This window comes from Hakea prostrata, chromosome 2 (assembly GCF_041222555.1).
Source record: "Hakea prostrata isolate BN-2017 chromosome 2, UWA_Hpros_2, whole genome shotgun sequence".
NCBI classification, from domain to species: domain Eukaryota; kingdom Viridiplantae; phylum Streptophyta; class Magnoliopsida; order Proteales; family Proteaceae; genus Hakea; species Hakea prostrata.
In genome coordinates, this window is record NC_142601.1 from 51,641,719 (window position 1) to 51,653,445 (window position 11,727).

Sequence of the window (11,727 nt, forward strand, 5' to 3'; positions counted from 1 at the left end):
GTAAGTATGTTGACAAAATTAGGGTTTATGATTTTTTTGGCTTGATTGAATGTGGAGTCTAATCAGATCTAGGTACAAGTTTTGAGTCGTTCTCCTTTCCTACATTGAAACAATCCTATGCACTTGTCCAATGTGAGGAGTATTTATTACTTAACACAGCAACCCAAATTTGGAAGGCCACTAAAGAAACCTATAGACAGCTAAGAATGATGCATAGATCTATGAGTTACAGAAGAAACTCCACGAAACTACACAAAAGGAGTTGACTGTTGCACAGTACTATGAAGAACTACGATCTCTCAGGCACGAGTCGGATCATTACAGTGACTACCACCCTACTAATCTTGACTATGTAGCTGCCTACAGGAAGTATGTTGACAAAATTAGGGTTTATGATTTTTTGGCTTGATTGAATGTGGAGTATGATTAGATCTGGGTACAAGTTTTGAGTCGTTCTCCCTTTCCTACATTGGAACAATCCTATGCATTTGTCCAATGTGAGGAGAGTTGTCGCTTGGCTATGCTTTACAACTCAGTAATGGAAAAATCTGCTCCTCAGAGTGTAAGTATGGTATCCAAAACTGAATCAGCCAAAGATGAGTAGTGCCACAAGCCCTATCATACCAAAGCCACATACTAAAAATTATATAGGAAGCTTGCTGATTTTAAATAAAAGAGAGCCCAAAGAAAGGGTAAACCGAAGGTTAATCATTCAAAGATTGTTCCTACAGCACCTGCTATAAAAATCGGTTTTTCCCAAGAAGAGTTGCTTACTCCAAGATGCAATATACAGTCTTCTACCGCGGCCACTACGTCTTTCAATGCTCCTTCGACTACACATTCAAACTCCTACCTTGCAACTTAGGTAACTTATTTACAGGCTTCCATGCTTCCTCAATTTCTACTCTATTTCTACTCTATTGATTATTAATACTAGAGCAATAGATCATATAATAGCTTCTGCTTCCTTTTTCTTGAATTATTTACCTACCTCAGGGAAAGATAAGGTCCATATAGCTAATGGCTCCCACTCTTCCACTGCTGGAAAAGCAACCATACAGCATTCTCCATCCCTTTATCTTGCCAATTTTACATGTTCCATCTTTTCTACTAACATTCTTTCAATTAGTAGTTTTACCAATGACTTGAATTGCAAGGTAACATTTTTTATTTCCTATCTACCAAGATTTGGTAACGAGGAAGGCGATTAGACGTGGTAAACTGGACAAAGGACTTTACTTCTTGGACCCGAATGGAGCCTCTTTTTCTACTATGCTTGCTACTCCTCATCAGGTAAATTCAACTTTGTCAGACCTTTACTTGAATTTAGGTCAAGTCGTCCCCCCATAAGAACTCTAAGAAAACTCTTTCCCAATTTATTTTCATCTTATCATAAGGAATTTTTTTGTGAAGCTTGCATGTTTGCTAAATAGACTCATTCAAGTTATTCGCCTTCTAATAATAATGGAAGTTCAATTCCTTTTGTGTTAATTCATACTAATGTGTGGGGCCTAGTAGAAGCTTGTCTATCACTGGCCATCAATATTATATTACTTTAATTGATTGTCACTCTAGATCTACATGGCTTTATCCTTATAAAACCCCCCAAAAAATGAGGTCTTCAAATGTTTTAAACATTTTAATAATATGCTTAAACTCAATTCAATGCTACTGTGAAAGTCCTTCACAGTGACAATAGAACCGATTATATTGACGGTGAATTTCCGAGATACCTCTCTGATTCTGGCATAATACACCAAACAAGTTGTGTTGATACGGCAGCCTAAAATGTTGTGGCACAAAGAAAGAACAAGCATCTCCTAGAGATTGTTCGTTCTCTTCTGATTGCCATGAATGTTCTTGACCAATATTGGAGTGATGTAGTTCCTACGGCTCCTTATTTGATGAATACGATGCCCAATAGAATACTTGTTTTTCAGTGTACCAAGGAAGTTCTTCAAGGGGCATCTTCGTTTGTTGACAGGAATTCAAGAATATTTGGTTGTGTGTACTATGCCAGTGATTTAACCCACAAGAGTAAGTTGGCAACCCATAGCCTCTGTTGCTTCTTTCTGGGGTACTCAGCTACTCAAAAGGGTTACAGATGTTAGCATCCTCCTTCCAAGAGGATAATTGTATCCATGGATGTCATCTTTAATGAGTCAAGTCCTTATTATACACCTCTCTAGGGGGAGAATCCAAGAGGAGAGGTGTTCTCTCCCACTTTGGATTCCTGTCACATGTATAAACTCAAAAATCCCACATTTAGACACTCATGAAGAAATTCCCAACCAAGGTGAGCATTCGGCTACCATACTTGAGGACACTAATCACCTCCTTCCTCCTCTGAACCTTGTGAGGATCCTATTCAAAGGGAAGCCACTCCTATAAGGCACACTATTGAGATCTTTTAAAAAAAAGCAAGCTTGTACAGACATATCAAAGAAGGAACACCAATCGACAACAGCAAGTAAAGAAGGTTGACATGTTACCAGTCCAGTCTCCTACTCCAGATTCAAATCCTATTATTTCCCTTGACGTAGTTTCTTCTAATCTTCCTATTGTTGTTAGATAAGGTGTTAAATTATGTACTCAGCATCCTATAGCTAAGTATGTATCCTATGATTCTCTGTTTAACTCCTACCAAGCTTCATATCTAATTTGTCTACTATATTTGTTTCCAAAGACTTGGCAGGAAGCCTATGCTGTAAAAATTGGATGGCAACAACGGTAAAGGAAATGCATGCTATAAAGAAGAGTGGCACTTGGGAGTTGGTTACTCTTCCTCTAGGAAAACAGCCAGTGGGCTATAAATGGGTGTCTGTGGTCAAACAAAATGTAGATGGTTCGGTCAAAAAGTTGAAGGCTAGATTGATTGCAAAAGGATTCACCTAGACTTATGGGATCAATTATCAAGAAGCCTTTGCCCATGTTGCCATAGTAGAAGTTCTCGCTCTTAAGCAATATATTGCCACCTTGAAAAACCAAGATCTCAACCATCTCGGCGAGATCTCGGTCGAGATATGCGATTTTTTGCATCAACTTGGTGGCCCATCTCGGTGGGTTTTTGGGTCCCAATTGGGATGAAATTTGGTATTTAGCCTATTTAAGGCCTTTTGAACACATTGGTGGCCTTAGATTTGTTAGAAAACAACCCTAAGTATGATTTTTAAGTCTACCCATAGTATAAAACCAAAATGTTGTAGGATTAGGGAATGCAAGGTTATACAATATGTAATATAGAACCTTTAGGCTGCGTTTGTTTGCAAAGGTGGGGTGGGAAAAAAGGGGTGGGAAAAAAAAAAACATGTGGGCCTCATGGGTAGTGGGGCAAGGGAGAAGGAAAGGAAAGGGTTTTGTGGAAAAGTGATAGTGGTGGGTCCCACTTTTTCCTTTTCCACAAAATCCCACCAAATTTGTGAGGTTTTAAAATGGCTTGGGGTGGGAAAGTTGGGCTTCCACATCACTAGACAAGTTTCCTTGATTCAAGGAAGCTTGTCTCTCACTTTCCCACCCCAAGCAACCAAACAATCTACAATTTTGGGATTTAAGGGAAAAGTAAGAAATTTACACTCTTTTCAAGAATTTTCCCACCCCACTTTTATTCCAGCAAACAAACGCAACCTTAAGGCATATAAATGAAAAGCAAGTGTATCAAATGCATCAAATAACCTAAATGTCATTAAAATTCCATCTATATGAATATCACAATCTCAACTTTCAAGAATAGAATAATAAAATTATACAATCATTAGAAGTTCTATATAAGTCATTAAATCATAAGTTCATAAGACAAGCAAAGAATGATTGATATTCCTTCGATGTTGTAGATGTGCTAAGAGTAGCTACATGTGAAAATCCAACAGAAATTCTTTAAAAAAGATCGGCGACAATTGAGAGTTCCAGCGAGATCCAAGGCAAGATATAGCGAGATATGGCGAGATCTCAAGCGAGATATCCCAACTCTTTGCTCTCAATCTCCATCTCATCTCACTTCTTTGAAAAAGCAAGATCTCCCACCATGCCTGTTGTAAAATTGAATACAGTCAGGGTCCTATTGTCTGTGGCTGTGAACCGAGATTAGGACTTACATCAATTAGATGGAAAGAATGCATTCATGCATGGAGAGTTGAAGGAAGAGGTTTACATGAAAATTCCACATGGCTTCTCTGACAACAAAACAAGATGCAAAGTTTTTCGGTTGAAGAAGTCAATTTATGAGCTGAAGCAGTCTCCCAGATGTTGGTTTGGGTGTCTCTAAAAGGTTGTAACGTCAATTGGCTAAAACATAGTCACGTTTACCATACTCTCTTTGTAAAAAGGTCAGGATCTCACATCACTCTTCTTATTGTCTATGTTGATGATATTGTCATCATTGAGAATGATGGTATAGAGATAGAAAAAAAGTTTTCTTGGCAAGGAGTTTGAGGTTAAATATCTAGGAAAGCCAAAATACTTCCTAAGGATTGAGGTTGCTAGGTTAAAAAAAAAAAGCATCCATCTATCCCAGAGGGAGATCCTAGACCTACTCTCAAAAATGGGAGTTATGGGATGCACAGCAATGGATACTCTTTTTTTTTTGTTCAATGGGGCTTTATTAAGCCGGGGGATGGGATATTAATATGCCTCAATGAGAATTGAACCCACGACCTCTTCACTAAGAGGCAGCAATGGATACTCTAATTGAAGCAAGAGTTAAACTCAAGGAGAAAGAGGGAGTTCCAGTGAATAAAGGAAGATATCAAAGGCTGGTCGGAAAATTTATTTATTTATCTCACACCAGGCCTGAACATTGCTTTTCCAATAAGCCTTGTGAGTCAGTTCATGCATGACCCGTTTTCGACTCATATGAATGTTGTCACCAAAATACTTCAGTATTTGAAATCTACACCAAAAAAGGAATTTTGTTGTCACCTATAGCCAATTTGAAAGTAGAGACATACAAATGCAAATTGACTAGTTTCCCTGATAGAAAGTCAATATCAGGTTATCGCACATTTGTTAGAGGCAATCTAGTGACCTGGAGAAGTAAGAAGCAAAATGCGGTAGCCTTATCCAATACAGAAGCCGAGTATAGAGCTATAGTTCGAAGAGTATGTGAGCTACTGTGGCTGAAAGGTCAATTAGAAGATATTGGGTTTCCAGTTAGAAGTCCCATGCAGTTACATTGTGATAATAAGGCTGCCATCAATATAGCCAATAATATGGTGCAACACGATCCTACTAAACACATTGAGATAAACAGATTTTTTGTCAAGGGAAAGTTGGAGCAAGGGCCGATATGCATGCCTTTGTGAGGTCTAGAGACCAAGCGGCTGACATCTTTACCAAAGGGTTGAAGGAAGGAGACTTTCTACCTATTTTGGGCAAGTTGGGCATAACTAATATCTATGCCTCAACTTGAGGGGGAGTTTTGGTCAGTTCAGTAATGGGTTCTAGGCTGGTCCAATTATAAGTTGTATTGGTTGAATTTATTATTCAGTTGTTTATTTCCTAATAAATGTAATTATGTAATCTTTGTGTACCTCATATAGTATAAATAAAAGGCTTGCGGTCACATGGAGTTATCTAAGCATTCAATCATTTCCACACACACATAACAGCTACACATAAAGCGCAAGATATGATGATCATCTTGAGTGCCTTGCCCTTGCTAAGTTAGCTGGCCCCATCACTGCGTTGCATTGGCACTATGGAAACATTGTAAAGCCCAAATTGGACAGAATTAGACCATATAAGTCATTCTTTAATGGGGTTGGAGGAGCCTGATGCATCCTACAATCCCAAATGTAAAACTTTGCACATGGCAGACTTGAATGGTTTGCAGAAAGATCCATGAGATAGGCACCATGCTGTTATCTCAATATCAAAATTGAGCTCAAATAGGAAGTGCTTAAAAGTGAGTATTAAGTACCACAGATTCACAGAATTGCTAGATTCCATTAGAAAGGAATGGCATTTCCAAGAAGAATCACTTCTACATAAAGAAAAAATACTCCAAGACAGTGGGGTGGCCTTCAACAGAAATAGCGATATTACTTCTATCTCCCTTTGAAAAAACTACATAAATATGATACTAGATAATATTAAAACAAGCATTCAAATTCCTATTATCTTCACATAAAATAAAAAAATAAAATACAAAAGTAATTAAGTTTAATACTGATGATAATAAACACAATGCATTACATGTGGCAAGGAATGTAAATGACTGATGAGAGCAATCAGCTAAACCCGAAGGATCGATACTAGACTTGGGTTTCCATAGGGCCATAACACTGCACATCCCCACCATGTGATAAATTGGAATAGCTGGCAGAAGCCAGACACTAATCTACCAAATGCAGGAAGCAAATGTAAAATCAATTGAATACCCATGTTTTAGATAATGAGAACAAATATAGAAACACATCCTAAGAAATTAATCGCAGCGTAGCAGAGCCATTTGAAAGGGAGCAAATTAAGCAATCATATTCAATTGACACAGAAACATGTCAGCATAGAAGTTTACTTTGAGAATTGAAGATATAGACATTACCTCATTATCAGCCTCAGCAGCAAGGCGTTGTAACTGTGAATTGCGCGTCAAAGATATGGTCTCTTCATCTTCAAAGTCTTTAATGGATTTAACAATTGGCAGTTTCTTATGAATGTCAAGAGGACGAGGTCTGAATGACAGCCTACTCATGTCCGCTCATCTCCCAGTGAATCAAATATTTGAAAGTGGTCATGCTAGCCCCATCATCTTGCAGACAAAAAAGAAGAATATATAATGAACATTCCACCAACTGCCCCATGTGATTAGAGACCGAAATTTAGAAACCATTTTCCACAGGCAGACTAACCATAAGTTGAGCTGACACAAAGCATTAATGGAAATAGAAAACATCTCCTCCATCAGGCCAACTTACTCAAATCATTCTGTTAATAGCGTAGCATGCTCAAATGAAAATGCAGCCACAGTATCAGTTTCACGTGTCAGTCGAGGGAAACTTCAACCAATGACCTTTGTGCCCAAAGAAAACAGAACATGTAAGATGGACCTCAGAAAACCCAAAAACAAGGGAGACGAATAACGAATTGAACAACGAAAGCCCATATGAGTACAATTTCGAAAACAAAAAGACACTCCAGCCAGGATGAACAGAAAAGGATAACAGACGGAATACGAAACCCTAGACATGCATTATATCGATTTTTAAGTTTCGAATGGAAATTGATAGCGGGCTTGCTATGTCTCTCCCAATCTCCAGTGGAGGCCTAACCTGTTTCGAGTGTCGTAATCGAAAGCCTCGGTTGAGCTCCTCACTTTCTTCTGGTATTCCTCTTTCAAATTCGCCTGGGGGCCCTCTTTCGCCTTCAATTTGCCTGAAGAACAGGTTAGTCAAGCCATATGACAAGTGACAACATATATCTTATGTCGTCTGGCTTAGATAGGTTGCAGAGACTGATATGATCCGTTACATCTGATCTTTTCCATCAACTTTCCAATATGGTTCCTGAGACGTTTTTTTTTTCAAATACCAACAAAATTTCGAATGGAGAAAACGCTATTTTTTTGTTTTATTTTATTTATTGATTTTTATTTTTTTTTTAATCCGAAGAGTTTATATATTGGGTGGGGGAATATTACTAATATAGGTGCCACCGGATGGGGCTTTTAACCGTTCAACTAATCCACCATTGGTTATATGAATGCGAGATTTATACCCGTTTGGTTGTGAAAATTTCTAGATTCATGAAATTTAGATATTCATCTTTTTACACTAAAAATGTGAATCTGTAGATTTATGGGTATGGGGTGAAATCCAGAGATTTCATTCCCAAAAATCACTGATGAATCCACTGATTTCATTCCACATATTCGATTAACCAAACAGTTAATTTATAAAGGGTAATTTTCATCTGGACCCCTTGAGGTTTGGTCCAGGTCACTTTTAGTCCAGTTTAAGTTTCCTTTTGCATATGGCTCCCCTGTAGTTTTAATAAATGATTAAATAAGGACAAGTTTAACAGAAACTGTTAATTTAATAAATTGGTGACAAAAATACCCTCGTTTGGATTTTTTATTTTTTATTTTAATAATAAACAGTCATCGATTCCCTTTGAACAGTTATCTGTCGGAGTCGGAATACATTCGCCGTCGAGAAGAAGATTGAGTGAGCCACATTTAGAGATCAAAACCATACCTGTGATCCTCATGCTACTGCACAAAAAAGAAAATGAGGACGATTTACTCTTATTCTGCTAGTACTGTTGGTCTCCGTCTGCAACAGGGGTAACCGCTCTTCAAAAGTGTTACCTTTCTCATGTTTCAAGCTTGGATCAGTTGCTATTTTTCTTAGAAGTGGATCTTTTGCTTCATTCTTTAGAATCGCAGAGGTAAGAATGACAATCGGTTCTTTTGCTGTGGGATTATTGAATACATGGTTTGACGGTCTTTTTTCTTCTGTACGGGCTTCTTCTTTTTCTATTTTTTTCTTCTTCTATTTTACAATGGATTCATAGTTGACGTTCCTCTACATTCTGATAGAAAAAATCAGTTTTTTCTTTTTGGCTTTTGACTTTCTTTATTCGTTTTTGTGCTCTTGTTTTGTTTTTTTTGGATTGTAGATCCATCGTTTTGAATTTTTTTTTTCAAAGAACCAGTGGTGAGAACAGGTATGGTATCTGACGAATAATCTTTCATCTCAGATCATAATCGAATTGAAGTTTGAAATTTGTTCCTCATGACTTCCATTTTGATGTTTTTTAGGGTTTGAGAGGTTGTGATTTGAACTGAATTCAAAACGATAAGAGCAAGTTATTGCTGCTAGGGTTTCCCTTCTCGCTTGAAAATTCGATGTTGAAGACGAAGCCTTTGTGGGACGAAACAAAAATAAAAAATAAAAAACAAAAAATTCCAAACGAGGGTATTTTTGTCACCAAATTTATTAAATTAACAGTTTCTGTTAACTTGTCCTTATTTAATCATTTATTAAAACTACAGGGGAGCCATATGCAAAAGGAAACTTAAACTGGACTAAAAGTGACCTGGACCAAACCTCAGGGGGTCCAGATGAAAATTTTTGCCCTAGTCTCTAGATTTGAAAATCTCTAGATATTTGAAATCTCCATATTCATGTAACCAAACACGCTCTAAAACAGTATTTCTCCCTCCCTTTAGACATTTTTGCCCTAGTCTTTCACTTTCACCAGCACCAGCATTTCCGCAGCTATCACCGTTGAAAAGGGTGATATCCTTTCCTTCATTGACCTTGCTACAGCTAAAGGTGTAAATGGATAACCGAAATCTGCTTCCGAATTCGCATCCGCATCCGTTTAGGGGTATCCGAATCCGTCCGAATATAATAGGATGCGGATATGGATGTTACCACTATCCGATCCGAATCCGGTCCGTTTACACCCCTAGCTACAGCTAACAGTTGAGTCGACAGCCCATTGCTCCTTTCCATCCCCAAACCAACATCAACATCAGCCGCATCACTGTTGGCAACGAAATCTTGCATTCCCTTCTCTTCTCCTTCTTAAAAAAAAGTAAAAATACTCAACCTTGCATTGTTTTACTCTGGCAAATCATCATTGAATGGAAAGAAGTAAAAAATGCAATATTTGAAAATGATGGAATATAATCAAATTGAAGTCTATTAAATTGAAAGCCCTTTTTCGAATTGAGCGCCACTACCTTTGGAGTTGTTTGTTGCACTTTCAATTGATCTCGATCGACAGATTTCTGGAGAAAAATTTAGTGTTCATGCCTTAAATCGTTTGTACATTCACTCTATTCTACATATGGGCTTTTATATATCATGAGTATTCCATTTGATTACTTGTAGAGTCTGCTTGGAGCAAGGATCTGCTATTTGCTATATGATATTGAAAGTGATGATTATCCATATGATGGCTTCCAATACAACAGGACTGTCTTGATTCCTGCACCAAGAGATACTCATCATTTCACCATAAGTCCTTCACAATTCTACATTTTGCTGAACTTGAACTTTGCAATCTTCAAGTGGAACAGCGGGCTCTACAACAGGTTTACACGAATCACTTGCAAAAACATGTGTGATGTGCAGCTTGATGTTGTATATTGGCGGCAAAGTTGGGTTACAATGATATCAACATTATAGTAGTAAAGACTGGATGGCCATCAAGTGGATGTTGGCATTCACAAAGGTGGAAGAGGAGGGTAAAATGTCTAAAGGTAGAGGAAAACACTATTTTTGTTACTTTTGTAAACCCATACTTGTTTTTATTGAGTTTTGTTCATTGAAATATTCGGTGGCAAACTTGTATTTGTTAATGATATCCAAAACTAGTCAATCACGTAATTTTTCCCATATTATATATATATATATATATATATGGTATCTTCCACCTTTGTGTTTCCACAAATGTTTATCTTTTTCACATTGGTTCTTAACCATCCTGATATACAAATCTGTAGGGTTAACCATAATATATATATGATACCAAAATTGGGGGAGGTATGCATGGAGTCACATGGGAAAGTGAAACCACACCCACATGGCCAATTTTGGCCAATTTTTTCCGCAACTAGTGGCGTGCTTGAATATTTACAGAAAAATACTTACAACAAGATTAAGGAATATACAAATGGTAATCTATATGCATGCAGTGCAAAAAAGTATAAAGGGACATAAGAAATGGTAGATGCACGACTGTAGGCATGCCATCTCAAATCCTTCATCTATGAAATTAAGAGAATTAAAATGAAAACAGATGTTTGATCCTACATCCTTACTTTGCTTGGATTCCCTTTCGGATTCCCAAAAAGATTAAGGAAAACTTAAAAAATTAGAAGAGAATAACTTACCATAAAAAACTTTTTTTATTATACAATGGAGAGATTACAAAAGAGCACACTACAAGAGGAGAGCACCATTCATAGATTATTTCCAATATTTCTTCAAAAACTAAAGTACCAAATTCACATTAGTTACCTCTATTTATAGGCAAAATATACACAAAGAGTCCTGTTACACTTATCAATCCTACAAACAAGGCTATTACACTTGTCATTTTACTACTAACAAAGGACTAGAAATGACACCTTTATTTTTTTAGGAGACCATATTGCCCTTAGTCCTTTACTAATATTTACATATTTGTCCTTAAGGTGCTACATCAACTATTTGAGAAGATTATTCAACATGGCATCATCTACGCATGTAGTTGTAGAGAACATATGATCTGCTAAGGACCGTAGATTTAGAATTGCTTCAAGAACTGTCTCGTGGCATTCCATGTAGTATGAAACTACTATTTTTCACATTAGTTTGGTTTAAAGAATTAATCCATATTTTATTGGTGACACCAATATATTTTATGCTTTTTATTCTTAACATGTTCAATTGAGAGAAACACTATATTTTATAACCCGAGTTCTGGGTTAGCCGGGTTTTATACTAGTCTGGCATAGTTTACCCAATATTTTACATACTTGGTACTAGCATGGATCTTGTTGTAGCCCATATCAAGAATTAAGGACGATTGTGTTGCTTTATATAGTCGTCCTATAAACCATGTAGTCCTTTATGGATTGTACCAAAATCCTTGTAGTTTGTTAAGGTCCACAAAAATCAACCATAAGTTTAACGTCATTTAGATGTGAGATAGATAGTAAGGGAACCACCCTATTATTGGAATCTACATATCAAGAATATTTTTCTCCTTGTCTTTCCCTTTCCTTCTCTTATCACC

At 37.1% G+C, this 11,727-nt stretch overlaps 1 protein-coding gene across 4 annotated transcripts in view; it reads right to left on the bottom strand.

Moving 5' to 3' along the window:
* LOC149024767 (uncharacterized) overlaps positions 1–7,521 on the bottom strand; it is a 61,428-nt gene extending 53,907 nt beyond the window's left edge. For 2 of the 4 annotated variants that reach the window (XR_016171669.1, XM_089144973.1), the window contains exons 1-3: positions 7,266–7,521; positions 6,912–7,006; positions 6,539–6,745 (exon numbers count right to left, since the gene is read on the bottom strand). Coding sequence is in view for 3 of the 4 variants with exons in the window: in XM_089144973.1 (XP_089001099.1) it covers positions 6,539–6,688 (150 nt within the window). In the remaining variant the exon portion in view is untranslated. Of the gene's footprint in view, positions 1–6,538; positions 6,746–6,845; positions 7,007–7,265 lie in introns of all 4 variants that reach the window. The other 2 variants (XM_089144974.1, XM_089144975.1) reach the window with 2 other exon arrangements.
* Positions 7,522–11,727: the final 4,206 nt, after the last annotated feature.